The 21,332-nt window shown below is 39.9% G+C and overlaps 1 protein-coding gene across 4 annotated transcripts in view; it reads right to left on the reverse strand.

Moving 5' to 3' along the window:
• Positions 1 to 21,332, reverse strand: part of SORCS1 (sortilin related VPS10 domain containing receptor 1) — a 578,836-nt gene that overhangs the window by 266,127 nt on the left and 291,377 nt on the right. For all 4 annotated transcript variants that reach the window (XM_069568056.2, XM_069568058.1, XM_069568054.1 and 1 more), the window contains exon 3: positions 3,043 to 3,142. In XM_069568056.2, coding sequence (XP_069424157.1) covers positions 3,043 to 3,142 — 100 coding nt within the window. The remainder of the gene's footprint in view (positions 1 to 3,042; positions 3,143 to 21,332) is intronic.

Raw genomic sequence — 21,332 nt, forward strand, 5'->3', positions numbered from 1 at the left:
AAAGTGACCCTGAAAGCCTCATTTATCTGTAGAGGAAAAGATCCCTTCTCTTAGGTTCACCCATAAACATTGTGATTTAAACAGCTCAGGCCTGCCTGCCTCTGCTTCTGGAAGGGAACCTGCACTGAGAAAGCTGTTCTCAGAGTCATGGGCAACAGTTTCTTTTTCTCTGGAAAAAGGAATAGCTGGGTGTTAATTGCAGCTAAATGCCCATAGCCAAATGTCTTTTTGAAAGTCCTGTGAGTAACTATATAGTTCACTATGCACCCTGACTGACATTGATATATTGACATCAATAAGTTCGATGGCAGGGCGCCTTTCTGTATTACGTCTAGGATTTCCTTCTAGTTTTAGGAGCTACGTCTGGACTTGAGACCTCATTCTTCAAGTCCTGTTCCTGCTAACAATCTTGTAGCTTTCAGGTCACTAGCACTTACTCTGCTGCTACAGAAAAGCCTATGCTGACATTCAATACTTGACATGTGACTTTTAAAAACCATATTCCTTTCTAATGGCATGAATAAAACAGAGACTATCCCTAGATCAGAACAATTTTAAGGTCTCTTCTAGATGTAAATTCCTTTATTTTGACTATATCACTTTACAAATGTAAACAACTCACCCAAAGACACCTGCTAGGTGCAAGCAGAGTCAGAGACTTCTTAGTTACAAAAAAGTCATATTGCATTTACTACTAGAATACAGGATCTTTGAAGATGGAAAGCTGGCTTATTTATTTCTATATCTTATGGTGCCTACAATTCGTTGATTGTTGAATAAAATTTACTAAAAATGTGAACTAGAGGAAAAATCTATAGAGATTATAAGAATTGATTCAAAGCCAACAAACACAGCTAAATTTCATTATAAAAAATAGGGGATATAAGTTCAGCTCCTCAATTTAGGACTGTATACAACAGATCAAAATTGTTTAGATGTAATTGTTGATGTTGGACCAGTCATCAGCCAGGAAGGGCAAGATAGGAACGTTCAGGGTAAATCTCTAAATTTGAGAGGCTGACGTTACTTAACTGTGCTCCCCAATACTGTGGCCAACAGCCACACGTGGCTATTTACATTCAAATGAACTAAAATGAAATTAAATGTAAAATCTGGCTCCACAGGCACACTAGCCATAATTTAAGTAATAGCCCCAAGTGCCTAGCGTCTATAGCACTGGACAGCTTAGAGGAACATTTCTATCATTGTAGAAAGTCTACTAAACACTGATATTTATAGAGGATGGTCACTACTATTATTTCCAGTAATTATTTGATAAAGGAGGAGAAGAAAGATGAGCAAAGGAGAATAAAGCGAAGAGAAAACATGATAAGGCCTTAGCTATTCTGTGCTAAATACTTGAAGTGCCTTAGTTAATGTAGTCCTTAAAACTTTCCTCCTGAGGTAGGTACTATAATTATGCTTATTTTGAATTTGATGACACTGTGCTAGGAGAGATTAAGGAAATCGCCTTAGTTATATACTTGTTAATTGGCTTAGCTGGGTTTTTACTCAAGCCATCTGACTTCAGAGTCTATGCACAATGGGAAATTATGCTGCTCCAACTGAAAAACTTGAAATGTGTAGACCCAGAAGAAATATCACACCCTATCTAGGTGGTTCTTAAACCCAGATATATATTAGAAGCACCCGAGGAACTTGCATAAGATACAGTTCCCTGAGCCCTAAGCCAGAGCAACAGTGGTAGGGTAGAGGTTTGCACACCCTACAATGCCCATTGCTCTGCATCTACAGCTAGAGTTGAGGATGACTATTTAGAGATGCACTAATCTACCTTCCACGGGCCAGATGACAAAATGTAGTGCCTACCTACTCAAGGTCAATGATAGTACCTATTGACAGATCTGAAATGAGAACATAGGTATCAGGGCTACCAACATAAGAGAATATGGCTTGGGACAAATGAACAACCTTTTTAAATTTCCTGATAGATATTCTTATCTATTCATATAACTTATATAATACCTAGAAATTATATGTCAGATTCTGATAGTGCAAATTTTCAAAACTAGACAACGAATGCAACACCACTCTCCTCCTAAACTGAATAGGTTTTTCTCATTTAAAAGCAAATATTATTTTCTTCCTAAGAAAATAACATCCCTCTCTGAAGAATAAATAAACCCTATGTTCATGACAGCTCTCTGGTACATCAGATGGTAAAGAATCTGCCTACAAAGCGGGAGACCCTGAGTCGGGAAGATCCCCTGGAGAAGGGAATGGCTACCCACTCCTGTATTCTTGCCTGGAGAATTCCTAGGACAGAGGAGCCTGGACTGAGGAGCGTCCATGAGGTTGCTAAGAGCTGGACATGATTGAGCAATAACACTGTCACTTTTCACTGAAGAGTAAATAACCTCTCATCATAACAGCAGTATAATGCAGTGGAAACAGGATGATCGCCAAGCAAGAAAGCTGGATTCTTGTCTCAGCTGTGCCTATAACTCTGTGATGGAGGCAAGTGATTTTCTTTCTTTGAACTCTAGTTTCCTCATCTGTAAAATTAGTATGTCGTATATGATGATCTTCAGGGTTCCTTCCAGCATTGTCTTCAACCTGACATTTGTATGCAATCTGAATAAACTTTAGAAATGAAACTTCCAACCTGCTTAGGACAATGCGTTCACTTCAATTCTCGTCAATCTATTTATTCCATGTCAAGAGAATAGAGGTGGACATTCCATGAAAATCCTATCTTTTGTTTTGCCATGCTTCATTATAATTCCTGCCACTAACTGGTCAGAGCTCTTGTAAGAGTCTGGAATGTCCACACAACAGGACATTCCCTATAGCTGCCTTTTGGAAATGATAATGATGCCTGCTTCTCTCTCTCCTACATTCACAGCTGCTGATCTGAAAATTATGATGTGTCGGACATTTTACCACCTTAACATCCATCAGTTCATCTTTATATCTCTTGAAGCTTAACTGTAATGGATTTTTAGGTGGTTTAGAGAGATGAGCCAGCCAAGACAGAAGTCACATCATGAATAAACAGCATGCTGAATACACACTTCTTACCTTACGCTTGTTGGTAGGACACACGTAGAGATAGCTTAAAATTGTTTTCAACCCAACTTTATCATTCAGCTTCTCATAGGTTGTCCCATAATCGGTTGACCTATAATTCAAAAGGAGCATTAATGAGGACAGAAGTATACATCATTTGCCTGCTTGTCAATGTAATGCATGTTTTACATAGTAGAATGGCTCTCCAGAGGTTTCTAAATGATTCATGTAGTATATAATGATGCTTAATTATGTACACAGTAGCATCATGTGAGTGGTTAACATTTGCATTTAAATTGAATTGGTAAAAATTAAAACTCCATCTCTCACTGCTCCTTAAGGTACGTGCATTGCATCGAGAATGTGTTTAATTTTCAAAGATTAAGAATGAGGGTATTCCTTGAAACCAGACTAAGAAATAAAGACCTTTTACTTAGATCTGACATTTCCAGAATTCTGCTTTATCTTTGGCACAGTGGAAAAGTAGGTTCTGCTGATTTATCTACAAATTGTGTTTTCTTTCATGAGTCATAGGATATATGGTGGGCTAGTCTCTCCAAAGGTCATTCAGTCTTTTCTTATTATTTAAGAATAAGAAGATGTCTTAATAGTAAGCGAAATTTCACAGTTCTACTCGGTGGCCTTTTCCAGTGTTAAGCCACCTGGAGTTGGGAGGATATTACGTCTTGGCACTGACTTTGTCGTTTTTGGAGATTCTCTCATCTTTTCTTGACATTGGTCAATGACTTATTAATTTAGACTGAATATACAGACCTTAATCACCTTCTCTGTATGTCTATTATATATTTCAGAATTGTACATCTTATTAGATCATCATTGCAACCAAGTTCAATAGGAAATATTATCTATATTTGAAGAAAGTGGTTGAGAGAACATGAATGATTTTTTCAAAGTCAGTTAGAATTTGACTCTAGGTATTTTGAATGGCAACCCACTCCAGTATTCTTGCCTGGAGAACCCCATGGACAGAGGAGCCTGGTAGGTTACAGTCCTCGGGGTCGCAAAGAGTTGGACACGACTGAGTGACTTCACTGTCACTTTCCTTTCTGACTCTAATCTCTATGTTACATTATACCACAGCTTTTTTTTTTTTAATTTAAAGGGAACAAATATAAAATCTGTCAGCTTCTTTACACAAATAGGAGATTCCCAAAGAAAATGCAATTCATCCATTCACATTTGTAGAGCCTCTAAAATGAACTAGGCTCTGTGCTATGTTCCAGGACACAGCCCCTACTTTCAAGAATCCAATGGCTTTGAAAGGCAGAAAAAGAAAGTGGTAATGTGTTATATGTAACAAAAGAGATGAAAATTAACAAGACTCAGAAAATAAAGTTGGTTTAATCAGAAAAATCACAAAAATGCAATTATTTAAACTTATTTATGATATGATAGAAGTTTCATATTTCCCCATAAAGATGAAATAGAAGAGTTGTCTGTTATCAACCTCAATGTCATACATTAAGAGCCTACTCAGGATCAGGCACCAGAGCTAGAAAGCTATAAAACATATTAGCTAGGAATTAAGGAATTAAGAAGTTGCTATGGCTAGAGATACAGGGAGCTCTTTACCAAAAAATGTTTATATAAGATAGATAAATATTTTAGATGATATTTGAAAATGAAGATCATAGCATCCGGTCCCATCACTTCATGGGAAATAGACGGGGAAACAGTGGAAACAGTATCAGACTTAATTTTGGGGGGCTCCAAAATCACTGCAGATGGTGATTGCAGCCATGAAATTCAAAGACACTTACTCCTGGGAAGAAAAGTTATGACCAACCTAGATAGCATATTCAAAAGCAAGACATCAGTTTGCTGACTAAGGTCCATCTAGTCAAGGCTATGGTTTTTCCAGTAGTCATGTATGGATGTGAGAGTTGGACTGTGAAGAAGGCTGAGCACCAAAGAATTGATGCTTTTGAATTGTGGTGTTGGAGAAGACTCTTGAGAGTCCCTTGGACTGCAAGGAGATCCAACCAGTCCATTCTGAAGGAGATCAACCCTGGGATTTCTTTGGAAGGAATGATGCTACAGCTGAAACTCCAGTACTTTGGCCACCTCATGCGAAGAGTTGACTCATTGGAAAAGACTCTGATGCTGGGAGGGATTGGGGGCAGGAGGAGAAGGGAACGACAGAGGCTGAGATGGCTGGATGGCATCACTGACTCGATGGATGTGAGTCTGAGTGAACTCCGGGAGTTGGTGATGGACAGGCAGGCCTGGTGTGCTGTGATTCATGGGGTCACAAAGAGTCGGACATGACTGAGTGACTGAACTGAACTGAGACTAAAATACATATTATATACATAAATTATAAGTAAGTAAATATAGAAAACACTTTATAGAATTTAGATTACACTCCAAATCACTGAAGATTGGGGTATTATGAAAAGTTTCTTAGAAGGACTTTGGATCTTGAAAATGGAAAATGGGTAGGGTTTTAGAAAAGGGATGTAGAGTTGATACTTGAATAATAAGGGGGTTAGGGGTGCCAACAATTCCTGTAGTCAAAAATCAGCATACAACTTATCATTGGCCTCCTATATACAGTTTCTCCACTGTGGTTCTGCATCCAAGGATTCAACCAAACACACATTGTAGAATCTACAGTATTTACTACTAAAAAAATATGTATAAGTGGATACACACAGAGTTCAAATCTCTATTGCTCAGGGGTCAGCTGTAGTCAGAGCATCAAAAAACAGAAGTCACCTTATATAATCCAAATATATAACTAGATTTCCTCAGGACCAGTCTGGGCTTTAGCCCAATCGAACAAATGCTTGCTTAATAACCAAGAATATTTAAGAATATTCCTAATCTCTTTACAGAAGAGCTCATCTATTAACTATGACAAACTTCTTTAAATTCTCCTTCCATATATTTTTTTCTTATCAGACTCATCTAGACATGAAAATTCCTGCTATTTTCTAAGAAATATCTGAGGCTTCTTTCCTTATTGAGTCTAATCCTGGTGTTTGACCAGTTTTTCCCACTCTCTCCGTGGTTATACTGAGTCAACTTTCTCTTCTTACTCAGACTCGCTTGTCTCCAAAATTTCAATAGTCTTTCTCTAGCTCTTTTTATTGGATAACGTTTTCTATTTGTATTCTTAATGATACAAGTTCAAGAACAAAAAACATAATTGCAAAATCTATGGAGGGGTGATGGGAAGAGGATTAAATATACAAATACTTCCACATTGATAAATTTTGTGGTAGGCAGAAATTGATAGAACTGTGTTGGGGATGAGAGAACAGTTCATGTTTTTCTAGTGGGATAAAAGAAAGGAGAAGCAGGGATCAGTTTATAAAAGCATGAAAAATAGTTTCCCATAATTTCTATCAACTCAGTCTCTGAGCTACTCAAGAATATTTTTACATTCAAAACACAAACTACAACTACAAGGGCAAACTCTGTGTGTGTGTGTGTGTGTGTGTGTGTGTGTGCGCACGAGCGCACACTTAACTGAAATCCAAGTGTGAAAGATGGTAATGGAGTGACTAATTCAGATTTACATGAACGACTCCTTTTTCAGATAACTTACAATGTTACTGGGAACTTTTATTTTAACATCAGTAGCCCAGAAACTTCAGGTATCTGCCATTATTTTTTGTGCCATTTTTGCCCCTTTATTTTTCAAAGCTCAAAAAGTGAATCAAAATTTGTTCTCAATTCAAGCCAAATTAAATGTTTAAACACTGTGGTATTATAGTAACTAATAGAAAGGGGAAAAAAAACAGATGTATTTCCATATACCCCAAATGTCACAGACAAGCAATTGTCTGTGGCTGTCCCACAGAACCAGAATTACACAGAGTGTTGACAAGTTTCATGGGTAAAACAACCAACCAGCTGGGATACACTGGTACAGTGATACAGGAGTGAAGACACTCAATGATTGCAAACCAGTTGGCAAATAGTTTACTGCACCACATTCTCTGAGTAGCTACTTCTACCAGCCTCATCACCAGGGCCTCTCCTTGGAAAATGCCCAGATCTCCTTACAGTCCCAGCAACCGAAAGACTGAGGGCTGAAATAGCAGAGTGTCACTGTGTGACCCAGGACACTTGCTCCAGCACCTGTTCTGAATGCCACTGCCTATGACAGTCAGCCTGAGCCCCAGTGGAGGAGACAGTGACCTTAGAGGAGGGACTGCACCCTGGAAGGCAATTCTTAGGGTCCATCTGCAAACCCAAACTCCCCTTCATAGCCAACAGATGCTTCCAGTCATGCCTGCATGGTCAAATGTGGGAAATTCAGTCTCCTAGGGATGTGGGCTCAGAAAGAACAGAGAAGAGACAGACAGTTGAGCAGCAGGCTGGCTGTTGAGCCAGTGCACTAGCTGTTAAATATTTTAAGTGTCATCTCTAAATACAGGGGAGAGGAGTATCATCCCAGATCAAAAAAATGTTAGGAAACACTTGATTAGGCAAAATTTAACGTTTCTTAACTTCAGAACTTAGAATTTTTATTATTCTTACATACATACATAAATTTTATTATTCTAATATACACTGTGAACCTCTTACATGCATATTTCATGAAGCATATTCAAAACATATTTGATTATAGGATCCATTTGTGAGAGATACCTAATGAGATTAGTCGTCTGAACAATATACTTTGGGAAACTGTACGAAAGACCAAAAAAAAAAAAAAAAAAGCCAAACAAAGATTATGGCGCTCTTGGTTTCATAAGAAAAGGAGAACAATAAAAATATTTAAAATAAATCAAATTTGCCAAGAGAAATGCCGGTTATGCTAACTATAAAGTGACTGTTGCTATGAAGGCAAAAAGGAAGCAATCTTAAAAATAGGTACCATACACAGACATATTTAAGATGCAGCCTTGCATCCTCCAATTGTACTATTTTTTAAAACATTCCAAAGAAAGCATTTTTTCAGGTTGTGTTTATAAGCTGGCTTATTACAGATTAAAAACATAGCTTCTGTCAACACCTATACTGTGCTAGAAGATACAGAAAGCTTAAAAAATAAGTGTCTCAGGAAAACAAATAGCAAATGATTAAATCAAGGACTGCAGGCTCTTGTGTTTGATCCTTAATCTTTACCCTTTTCAGCAAATGCATCTTAGTGACTTTTAGAACATTTGAAAGCATGTCTTTATTTAAGTATTTACTATATGCATAGACCTGAGAAGAGCTTCTCTGAGGGATGGAGAAACCACATTCAAGGCATGGCCCCTGCTTTCCAAGAACTTATGATCTTTTTGAGATGACAGAGTCTCCAAGGGATGAACACTGGGCACAGCTAGTTTCCACAAGGAGTGGCAGAAATAAAGTGTGTGATTGGATTTCCTCTACTACAATCTTATATCATCAAATGGGATAATAAATAAGCACAGAATCATCTGTAAACTAAATTAATCCATAAAAAGTGCTGAGCACAATGGCTGGTATGTAATAAACCATCTACAAATTATAGCTTTTGTTACTCATTTTATCACTCATTCTTTTTCTTGATGATTTTTAGCATTCTTTGGCCAACATTCACTAAAACCCATCATGTGAATCCTCAAGGAAAATCTCAATCACTGAAAATGAGTTAGAGTTAGTTTGCTTAGAAGATAAGACTATCTCATGAAGCTATTACGATTTTGAAATGTAACCACATTTAGCCTATCATATTTTGAGGGATAAATGTTAGCAGTTTTGTGCAGAACTTGGATCAGAGAGGTAAGGAGAGAACTTGATAAAAGATTCTGTACTCTGCTTCTATAACAACTGTGTCAGGATTCTACTGCTGAATAGATTATTACATTTAAGAATCCTAACAGATATTATAAATGTACATTTATTGGGTGCTTACAGTGTGATCTAAGCTCTTCAGCTCCTTCAGAATCCCATGAGAGGCAGACTGGTATTAGTCATATGCTATAGATAAGGAAGGCCCACATGTATAACCAACCTACTTAACTAAGGCCACAGAACTTGGAGGTGGGGCACCCACTAAGGGCTGTATCTTTAACCTCATGCTACATTTCCTCTCTCAAAAGCTACAAGAGGAAAAAGGAAATGTATTTACAAAGCCTAGTTTTAAAAAAGGAATATGAACTGAAATTATTAGAAGTTCCCCATGGGGTAGGCCCAAACCTGGATTCTCTTCATACTTAGTAAAAATCCAGAGGATCTGCCAGAAGCCATATTAAGAAAAGTCTAAACAGAAACTCTCACAACAAGGCACAAAGAAAGCGATCCTTGATGTGGCCCACTTAGGCTCCTGGGGAGGCTAGAAATATGGACAAGGTGAATGGGTCAACCTGTCAATGATGTGATGATGGCTCATGAAGATTACCAAGACATCACAGCTGAATGGAAGAGCAACGACTTGAAGTCAAATAGAATGGGACTTATGAGCTCACAAGCTGGGTAACCAGTCAGTGTCCTGTCTCCATACAAACTCCAGACTTGCTATAGACAAATAATATTGACTTCTGCATCTAATAGGACTGCAATATAATCCTGAGATTCCCATTCCTAGTATCTCTCCTTTTCCCCTCTCCCCCTGATTCCTGCCCACACCTGTCTTGTTATTCTTGCCCTTGGAGAGCTCTTTATCTAGATACCCTGACAGATGGCCCCTCGTTTCTTTCAGCGACCCCCCTCTCCTAATACACTGCTCCTCCTTAGCCTCTTTTATTTTCTCCTCATAGTCTTTACCCACATCTGAAAGATTTTTACTTATTTTTTATTGTAAAAAACAAAATTCTCCCACCAGAATACAAGCGTCATGAGGGTAGGAAAGATGTCTTGCGGACTGCTGTCTTCCGAGCTCTCAGAAGAGTGCCCCAGACACTTGTGAAACCTAATTGTTTTGGCTGAGTGACTGACTTCACAGATGTTTGCTCTTTTCGTGTGGCCCACGGGATTTCCACAAAGTCAAAATTAAGAAGCTCAGCTATTCAGGCAAGAATCACTGAAGTCTTTGTTATGAGCAGATACAATGGACTCTGCAGGCTCAAGCGGGACTATGGTGGTCAGCATGCTCCATGCCCCTCTATTGTTTAATGGAGCAACCTCTGCCTGGCATTTGTAACCTGGCCACTGTAAGCACCATAGGAAAGCACACATCTCTGTTCATTTCCAAGTCCCCGGTCCTCAGGACAATGCTGGTACATAGCAGGTGCCTTCTATAGACAGAAGGTGAATGAATGCATGAAGCCTGATGGACACCCTCTTTGAATTGAGGATAAACTAGGCTTCTTCTTCAAAAAGGCTTTTAGAAAATATCCACATAACTTGACACCTTCCTTCACTTCCAGGCCCCAGAGAGGGAATATACTCTCTCCCAGACACACCATGCCATAATGCCAAGGTCACAAAAACAAGACTCAAGCTGTAGAGCGAAGTCCAGGGACAAGAAATATCAAGGCATCACTCAAATCAGCTCAAATGAGATGTCCTGAAAGAGGAACAGTGTTTAACTCTAATTCAAGAATCTGCAGCTTCTGTGTTTTGTTTCTTTCCTAAAATCATTAACAGCAGCCACCTCCACTGTCCCTGGTGCATTTGGTGGCATACAAATAGCTTCCAGAGGCAAAGTTGCACTGGCTACATCACAGACTCTGTTCCTGCGGAACTCAGGAGGCATGAGGTTACAGCAGTGAGAATAATTTAGGGTTTGGAAAATGTTTGCGAGTGAGTTGACATTTAAATAACTTCATTATCATTCATTGACAGGTTTTTTTCACCTGTCAGTGCAATTGATATTTCTATTACCATGTTATAACAAACCTCTGCACATTTTAAATACAGTCACCAGATTCCATTAGTCTACCCACTGTCAAGAAAATATCTCCCAATCCATTTCTCATAATACCTCGAGAATATAATAGGTGATCTACATCAAACGATGACGTGGAGCTGAAGGAAATTGTCTCCTGCTTTCTGAGGATTCTGTCCTGAAATACATCTGCCTGTCAGCCTAAACATATAATTTAAAAGTGCTGCTGAGACATTATAGTGCATCCAGAGCTGAACAAGCTTCCCTCTGTTTTCTTCGATTCCCTGAGTTTTTCAGATTAACCAGCAGAATCAGAGGAAAGGGGGTTAAACAGCAGGATTGGGGGAGGCATGTCAGTTTACTATACAGATACTTTCCACTTTGCCATATGACACAGTATTTGGAATGTCATTTAATTTGTAATAGAAAAGTGTTTATTTTTTTAATGGAAGGGACAGTACTTATATCTTGTTAAATAATAAGCTGTGAAAGTCCTCTCTCATCTTCCTGGTTCCTTGTATCATCACACTGCATTCTTTTATTTTATTGAAGTATAGTTGATTTACAATGTTGTGTTAATTTCTGCTGTATAAAAAAACGGATTCAATTACACACACACATATTCTTTCCCATTATGGTTTATCGCAGGATATGGAATATAGTTCCCTGCACTGCACTGTATTCTTGATGTTTCCAGTCACACAGGATAGCTAAGAAACTGGAATGTATCTGACTGTAACTGCATGCATATTGCTCTGTGGGAAAGTGGTGATATAGATTAGAAGACATTGCTACCCACATACATTTCTGCAGTAAGTAAAGATCTATTATACTTAACATTAAAGAAAGGAGTTACCCTTGCCACTGAAATATCTCCCAGTTCATTTTGAGTGAGTATAAAGATAATCCAAACTGGTACCAATACCCAGAGTATTTTGCTTAAAAAAGGGAGTGCAAATTAACTTAGTCAGATGTTTTCTGTTCAGCTTTTTGGGCCATAGGTACAGGGAAGAGTAATTTTCTTAATAAGGTAATATCTACGAGTTTCTTCTGACACACACACAGAGAATTGTCTATCCTCACTGTCTCTTATCTGTACCGTCCACTTCAGCTCTCCTTCCATCTCTGGGGCAGAACATTGCCATCTTTGCACTGGCTAGATCTTGTTGCAATAGTCCAGGAGACACCACTACTCCCTCCTTTTCCCTCCTCTCTGTCTTTGCAAATATAATACCCACTGCACAAGAGACAGTGGTGGGGTGAGCAGAGGACACACAATCCTTATCATCTTTTCCTTTTCCTGGATACCTCTCCTGACGACGCCAGCTGACTGGCAGCCTTTGTTGTTTCTTCTATAACATCTCATACCTGTCTATGCTGGCCTAAATTTGTCAATGCTCAAAGTGTTCAGTGCTAATAGACTACCTTCTCTGAGGGCAGGGCTAGTTTACATTTATTCTTTCACCCTTTATTTCCCCAATCAAAATTCACTCATACTTTTTCCCTTCCTTTATTGAGCCTTCTCATAGCCCTCTGCTGAATGGGATGACTCTTCTTTATATCTCACATAACTCACTTGAATCCTGTCTTCTGTTACTTTCCATATTTGCCATGCATTACCTTCATCTAGGTCTGCTCCCCTCTCACCTTATGGCCAGCGACTAGACAACAAGCTGCATTTATGCTTACTCTTCTGTCTCTCTCTCCACCATTATAGCTTCTCCATGGTGTTCAAAAGGTGCTCAAACAATGTTGCTGATTGAACACCCTGAGACCTTTTCCTCTATTACCAGAAGCTATCATTCGAGAAATTTCACATTATTCTCTTTTTATGCATTTCTTTTTGGAGGATGAGGGAGCAAGAAAATTTCAGGATTCCCTGCTTGGTTAGAGTCAGACAGGATTAATGCTGAGGCAGAAATATAAGAGAAATTAGGGGCTTACTTAGGAAGCAGGCATAAAACTGTGTATGTAAAATGTATTATGCATTCAGTCCAGTTCGGTTCAGTCGCTCAGTTGTGTCCGACTCGCTGCGACCCCATGAATTGCAGCACGCCAGGCCTCCCTGTCCATCACCATCTCAAGGAGTTCACTCAGACTCACATCCATCGAGTCAGTGATGCCATCCAGCCATCTCATCCTCTGGTGTCCCCTTCTCCTCCTGCCCCCAATCCCTCCCAGCATCAGAGTCTTTTCCAATGAGTCAACTCTTCACATGAGGTGGCCAAAGTACTGGAGTTTCAGCTTCAGCATCATTCCCTCCAAAGAAATCCCAGGGTTGATCTCCTTCAGAATGGACTGGTTGGACCTCCTTGCAGTCCAAGGGACTCTCAAGGATCTTCTCCAACACCACAGTTCAAAAGCATCAATTCTTCAGCACTCAGCTTTCTTCACAGTCCAACTGTCACATCCATACAGACCACTGGAAAAACTATAGCCTTGATTAGACGGACCTTTGTTGGCAAAGTAATGTCTCTGCTTTTGAATATGCTGTCTAGGTTGGTCATAACTTTTCTTCCAAGGAGTAAGCGTCTTTTAATTTCATGGCTGCAGTCACCATCTACAGTGATTTTGGAGCCCCAAAAAATAAAGTCTGACACTGTTTCCACTGTTTCCCCATCTATTTCCCATGAACTGATGGGACCAGATGCCATGATCTTTGTTTTCTGAATGTTGAGCTTTAAGCCAACTTTTTCACTCTCCACTTTCACTTTCATCAAGAGACTCTTTAGTTCCTCTTCACTTTCTGCCATAAGGGTGGTGTCATCTGCATATCTGAGGTTATTGATATTTCTCCCGGCAATCTTGATTTCAGCTTGTGTTTCTTCCAGTCCAGCGTTTCTCATGATGTACTCTGCATAGAAGTTAAATAAGCAGGGTGACAGTATACAGCCTTGATGTACTCCTTTCCCTATTTGGAACCAGTCTGTTGTTCCATGTCCAGTTCTAACTGTTGCTTCCTGACCTGTATACAGGTTTCTCAAGAAGCAGGTCAGGTGGTCTGGTATTCCCATCTCTTTCAGAATTTTTCACAGTTTATTGTGATCCACACAGTCAAAAGCTTTGGCATAGTCAATAAAACATTAATGTACTAAATATTATATACAAATAGAGCAATGCAAAACATAATATGCATTTATCAGTTATAAGGATACAGACAAATTTAGGAGAAAAGAAAGTCTGCTCAGCTTTTTAGAGCGTTCTCTCTTTTGACACGACCCTAATCCCCAGGCATTTTTGATCCAATGCAATGCTTCCATGACCACGCTGAGGTCACATCCCCACATGCTGCAATACGCTACACTCATAACTGGCTGTGCCAAATATTTTATGAATAATAATAGTGGACATTCACCGAATGCTTAAAACATCCCACACCCTGGGCTGACAAACACTTTGTAAGGACTAGCTCATTTAATCCTCATGACACCCTACCAGTTAAGAGCTGGGAAGATCTACATTTTACAGATGTAGAGATTGAGACTTAAAGAGGAAGAACAACTTGCCAATACCACACAGCAATGATGAGCAGGGACTGGATTCAAACTTGGGTATTTAGTCTCCGAAGCCAGCTTCATACAGACACAAGGTGGCTTGTCCATTTAAGCTTTGTGCTCGTTATAGGTGGAGAAGGCAATGGCCACCCACTCCAGTACTCTTGCCGGGAAAATCCCATGGACAGAGGAGCCTTAGTAGGCTGCAGTCCATGGGGTTGTGAAGAGTCAGGCACGACTGAGCGACTTCACTTTCACTTTTCACTTTCATGCTTTGGAGAAGGAAATGGCAACCCACTCCAGTGTTCTTGCCTGGAGAATCCCCAGGACGGGGAGCCTGGTGGGCTGCCGTCTATGGGGTCATGCAGAGTCAGACACGACTGAAGTGACTTAGCAGCAGCAGCAGCAGCAGCAGCTTGTTATAGAAAGAAGGAATAGTTTGTCTGGAAAACAACAGCATTTTCTAACAGAGCTCCCAGAATGTAGATCACCTTCTTCCCCAGTGAGGAACCACTACTGTTTATGACATTTGCCAATTATCATTCTAAAGTCAGTTTTCTATTTGATGAGGACCCTGAGCCCAAGCATCTAATAAACCAAGACTCTAAAGGCACTGACGGCTCTAGGGACTACTGCAGCTTATGCCTTTGCTTGTGAAGACTGAACGGTGCCAGACATGAAAGCACATCCACATGTATATTCCTTGCTTTAGAATCCTTATCAGAAAATGGATTTAACCTGCAACTGCTCATCAGCATTTGCTATTTCTGACAGAGTGCTTCACTTCACTCTCAAATGGCATGCTGGTTGACTAAAGGAGCACTGTGATTATCTTGCCTGGAAATAGGCAAAAATAAGTAAAATATTTATTAAATGAAGCCAGTGTAAATTGGTCCTCCTAGTCCTTCAATCCGGAGAAGGCAATGGCACCCCACTCCAGTACTCTTGCCTGGAAAATCCCATGGGCGGAGGAGCCTGGTAGGCTGCAGTCCATGGGGTTGCGAAGAGTCAGACACGACTGAGCGACTTCACTTTCACTTTTCACTTTCATGCATTGGAGAAGGAAATGGCAACCCACTCCAGTGTTCTTGCCTGGAGAATCCCAGGGACGGGGGAGCCTAGTGGGCTGCCGTCTATGGGGTCACACAGAGTCGGACACAACTGAAGCGACTTAGCAGCAGCAGCAGCAGTCTTTCAATCAGAACATACAGTGAAAACTATGAAAAAAAATGTATTCTGGAAGCATAAGCAACTTGTCATTTAGTGGTGATAATAGGATTTATTTGATTCCCTGATATTTAAATGATTAATTATCCTAAATAATGGAAGTTGTTCTCTGGGAGTCATGATATAAGGATATTTTATGAGTTTTTTTTTTTTCTATACATGGTAGAAGCCTCAACCTCACATGATGACTAAAAATTAAATTAAGTGAATTGGAAATGAGTAAATTATTTCCCCACATGTAATTGGAGAGGACTGAACCACTGATGTCTACTCATGACTACAAAATTCAAGAATTTCTGTAGCAGGAGTAGTTTTGAGGAACTTGATATCCATAGTGAAGCCTGGAGTAAGGCTTAGAGGAAAACACTACCCCCAAATCATAGGAGACAACCAGGGGTTGGAGTTTCAAGAGGAGGGTTTACCGTCTTCATCTGTTACATGTTGTCTACTTTCTATTTAGCTTCTTTAAAGATGAAATGCTTGCAGATTTTTGGATCGCAGCCATTCTGACTGGTGTGAACACCAGTCAGAATGGCTGCGATCCAAAAATCTGCAAGCAATAAATGCTGGAGAGGGTGTGGAGAAAAGGGAACCCTCCTACACTGTTGGTGGGAATGCAAACTAGTACAGCCACTTTGGAGAACAGTGTGGAGATTCCTTAAAAAATTGCAAATAGAACTCCCTTATGACCCAGCAATCCCACTTCTGGGCATACACACCGAGGAAACCAGAATTGAAAGAGACACATGTACCCCAATGTTCATCGCAGCACTGTTTATAATAGCCAGGACATGGAAACAACCTAGATGTCCATCAGCAGATGAATGGATAAGAAAGCTGTGGTACATATACACAATGGAGTATTACTCAGCCGTTAAAAAGAATTCATTTGAATCAGTTCTGATGAGATGGATGAAACTGGAGCCAATTATACAGAGTGAAGTAAGCCAGAAAGAAAAACACCAATACAGTATACTAACACATATATATGGAATTTAGGAAGATGGCAATGACGACCCTGTATGCAAGTCAGGAAAAAAGACACAGATGGGTATAATGGACTTTTGGTCTCAGAGGGAGAGGGAGAGGGTGGGATGATTTGGGAGAATGGGAATTCTAACATGTATACTATCATGTAAGAATTGAATCGCCAGTCCATGTCTGACGTAGGGTGCAGCATGCTTGGGGCTGGTACATGGGGATGACCCAGAGAGATGTTGTGGGGAGGGAGGTGGGAGGGGGGGTCATGTTTGGGAACGCATGTAAGAATTAAAGATTTTAAAATTAAAAAAAAAATAAAAAATAAAAAAAAATAAAGATGAAATGATTGAGCCTGGATAGAAAACACAATTTGTTCATTACTGCATGAAAAGTGAAGTAAACATGTTAGTCATTCAGTTGTGTCTGACTCTTTGTGACCCCATGGACTATAGCCTGCCAGATTCCCCTGTCCATGGTATTCTTCAGGCAAGAATACTGCGGTGGGTTGCCATTGCCTTCCCCATGGGATCTTCCTGACCCAGGGATCTCACCTGATTCTCCTGCATTGCAGCCAGGTTCTTTACTATCTGAGCCACCAGGGACGCCCTCATTACTCCATATAGTTTCTTAAATAATCACTATTTACTGGGGGAATTCCATCTATTAATGTGAAGGAAGCTAAAGATTCTAAAATAGATCTTCAATTAAGTCTTAGAGGTAATTTGATCTGTTTAGTGGTTTTTATTTTTATTTTTTATTAAAGTAATGGGGTATTCAAAACATATTTCAAATTGTATAGTAGACACATAGGAGTTAAATTCATTGAACCCCCTGTTGTCCACTCTAGCCCACACCCAGATACCCTAGTTGGTCTCTTTTAGTAACCCTTTAACACTTTCACACTACCTCCAGAAATCAATAAAGTACAATTACTACACAACTGAATAGGTCTGACCTTATGATTCTGCAGATAAAGAAGATAAGACTCACTGTAAATTAAGCCAAGAATTCAGTTGAGACCAAGTTATGAAGAGAACACAGGTTTTTTGATTCATGTGCTAAGGCATTTTTCAGAATTTCAGGCTATAAAATATGCAAAAGTACAGTTATCTCATTAGAGAAAAATAATTATAAAGCTTAATCATCCTAGAATTAATTAATACTGTAAGAAACATGATTCTACATATAAAAGTTAATTCTCCTCCAAAACTAGAAACAAATAAAACATAAAAATTTAAAATAAAAATAATTACAAAATAAACTAAATCAGAAGCATAGATATATACAAAATTATGTGTAACCACACTTTGGAATCATATCAAACTGAAAATAGTGGTTACATTCAGGAAAGGGACCAGGATGAGGGATAACAGTCAAAGAGGATATTAAAAACACAAATGATATATAGTGCTTACTGAGAATACATTTCAGAATCCCTCATGGAATGAAATTTGAAAGGAAAGCCAAGAAACACTTTAGTCATTGATCTTTATCCCTGCCAGTCTTCGTGCAGTGATATCTAACCCACTTACAGGTAATACTCTGCTCAGAAAATGTGATGGTCCAGCCAACTGGAGCTCTAACCTACACCATGACTCCAGGCCACACTGACACTTGTCCATAAATATCCAGGAAAACTGTCAGGTCCTACTTTCCTCAGCTTTTCCAATTTTATTCAAAAATCCAGGAAAAACTGGCAATCTCGCCCACAGTCTTACCATGGTCCCTTCATTCATTCTTAAATATGTCAAGATGACCACAGTATAAATTAAAACACTCAGGTGTTTCTTGGCTTGAAACTTACTGGGGCACTGGTAGCACCAGAATACTTATTAATAGGTGCTAAAAAATGCTCACCAGAAGTCCAAGACTCTGATTCTTCATAATCACACACAATGTGTAGTTAATATACATATTAGAGTGCACTGATACAGGATCATGGCATCTGGTCCCATCACTTCATGGGAAATAGATGGGGAAACAGTGGAAACAGTGTCAGACTTTATTTTGGGGGACTCCAAAATCACTGCAAATGGTGATTGCAACCATGAAATTCAAAGACACTTACTCCTGGGAAGAAAACTTATGACCAACCTAAATAGCATATTCAAAAGCAGAGACATAACTTTGCCAACTAAGGTCCGTCTAGTCAAGGCTATGGTTTTTCCAGTAGTCATGTATGGATGTGAGAGTTGGACTGTGAAGAAGGCTGAGCGCCGAAGAATTGATGCTTTTGAACTGTGGTGTTGGAGAAGACTCTTGAGAGTCCCTTGGACTGCAAGGAGATCCAACCAGTCCATTCTGAAGATCAGCCCTGGGATTTCTTTGGAAGGAATGATGCTGCAGCTGAAACTCCAGTACTTTGGCCACCTCATATGAAGAGTTGACTCATTGGAAAAGACTCTGATGCTGGGAGGGATTGGGGGCAGGAGGAGAAGGGGACAACAGAGGATGAGATGGCTGGATGGCATCACTGACTCGATGGAGGTGAGTCTGAGTGAACTCCGGGAGTTGGTGATGGACAGGGAGGCCTGGCATGCTGGGATTCATGGGGTCGCAAAGAGTCGGACACAACTGAGTGACTGAACTGAACTGAACTGAACTGATATAGTATAATGGCCCATTCATTCATTCAACAATTATTTGTGCTGTGTCTCCTAGGTTCCAGGCCTTGTTTCTGACACCAGCAATAAAACAGAAAAAGAAGAAACAAATACAAAATCGCTGTTCCTTTGGAGCTTACACTCTAGCAGAAAGAGACAGATTAGAAACATATAAGTATTAGTAGCTCAGTCGTGTCCAACTCTTTGCAAACCCATATTCTGTCCATGGAATTCCCCAGGCAAGAATACTGGAGTGAGTAGCCTTTCCGTTCTCCAGGGGATCTTCCCAATCCAGGGATCGAACCCAGGTCTCCTGCACTGCAGGTGGGTTCTTTACCAGTTGAGCCACAAGGGAATCCCAAGAATACTGGAGTGGGTAGCCTATCCCTTCTCCAGGGGATTTTCCCAACCCAGGAATCGAACCAGGGTCTCCTGAATTGCCAGTGGATTCTTTACCAACTGAGCTACTAGGGAAGCCCTATAGTCAGAGAAGGTCTTACTAATAAGACATTTGAGGATAAATCTGAGTGATATATGTGGGAAGGTATGCATGTTGAGAAAGAGTGTTACAGGGAGAGGAAAAAGCAAGTGGAAGGGCATGGGGTCAGGTCCAAGCTCTGGATGTCTGATTTATGGCTGGACAGGATATTAAAAAGTAGAGATATCATTTAGTTGATAAAGGTCCATATACTCAAAGCTATGGTTTTCCCAGTAGTCATGCACAGATGTGGGTGTTGGATCATAAAGAAGGCTGAGCATCGAAGAATAGATGCTTTCAAATCAAACTGTGGTGTTGGAAAAGACCTCTTGCGAGTCCCTTGGACTACAAGGAGATCCAACCAGTCCATCCTAAAGGAAATCAACCCAGAATATTCACTGGAAGGACTGATGCTGAAACTAAAGCTCCAACACTTTGGCCACCTGATGTGAAGACCCTGATGCTGGGAAAGATTGAAGGCAGGAGGAGAAGGGGATGACAGAGGATGAGATGGCTGGATGGCATCACGGACTCGATGGACATGAGTCTGAGCAAACTCCAGGAGATGGTGATGGTGTGCCACAGTCCATGGGGTCGCAAAGAGTGGGACATGACTGAGCGACTGAACAACAACAAATGGTTAGTTCACCAATTTAGAACTACATTTAACTTTTTTTAGTATGTAGCTCCATTTATCAAGAACTACATATCTTAAATCCTAAAGGAAGGGAAAAACACCAAAATAATAATGGAACGTGAGATGCAGCATGATTTCTTAAAACTGAGATCATGTTCCTTGATACATATTCCTGCAGGAGAGATAGTAAGGCAAGTTGATTACAAGGGGCACTTGTGGAATTCATATGCTGGGCTTCAAGGGCTGAAATACTATGTATTTGAAAACTAGATTTCACCCTCACAGAACATCAGGAAACTCTGCTTGATGGAGGTGAGTTGGTGACATATTATTTCAGAGAACTAAACTTATTTCTGAACAGAACTTATTTCCAATACCCTGACCCAGACGCTTCTGAAAGGTTTTGGCCCTATAACTTACTATTTTTCATCTCCCAAAGCCACCCAAATTGATTTTCTACATACATCTCTGCTTTTTACAGTCCTATTTTTCAAACTACATTTCTCTCATTCTCTCAAAAATAATATGTCCTCCAATTCACCTCCATTAAGCAGCATTTTCAATTTTCAATATCTGGCTCCAGTTTCTAATTGCACCAATAACTCCTTCAACTCAAGGCCTTCACATTTCTTTCACCTCAGAACAGTTAGTGTTTATATGCCTACCTTACAAGAAAAGTGATTAGGGGTCACCCTTCCTAGAGGAATCAATGCCAGGACTTGTCACAGTAATGGGCTCTGAAGTTGCCCATGAGGCTTTGCCAATGACCTGCTGAGTGACCTTGGGCAAGTTGCCCAACCTCTCTGGGCTGTTCAATAATAATGGTGATTGACCTCACAAGGTTGCTGAGAGGAAACACTAATCAACCTGATTGGGAAACAGTCAATATAGAGAGCTTTATAAATATTTACCAATATACAATGAGCTCACCGCATATGAGAGTCAAAAGATTTGCATAATCACAGAAAACCCTGTCTGGACCCCAGAATAACAGTCAACATGGTGCCTGACATGGTTTCTTTCTCTTAAAATTTAAGGCTATCAGCATTCTGGGATGGTTTCCATTTTGAATCCTAAGAGAAAGGAAGGAATCAGATCAGTAAAGCCT

The sequence above is a fragment of the Ovis canadensis genome, chromosome 22 (genome assembly GCF_042477335.2).
Source record: "Ovis canadensis isolate MfBH-ARS-UI-01 breed Bighorn chromosome 22, ARS-UI_OviCan_v2, whole genome shotgun sequence".
In the NCBI taxonomy this organism is placed as follows: Eukaryota; Metazoa; Chordata; class Mammalia; order Artiodactyla; family Bovidae; genus Ovis; species Ovis canadensis.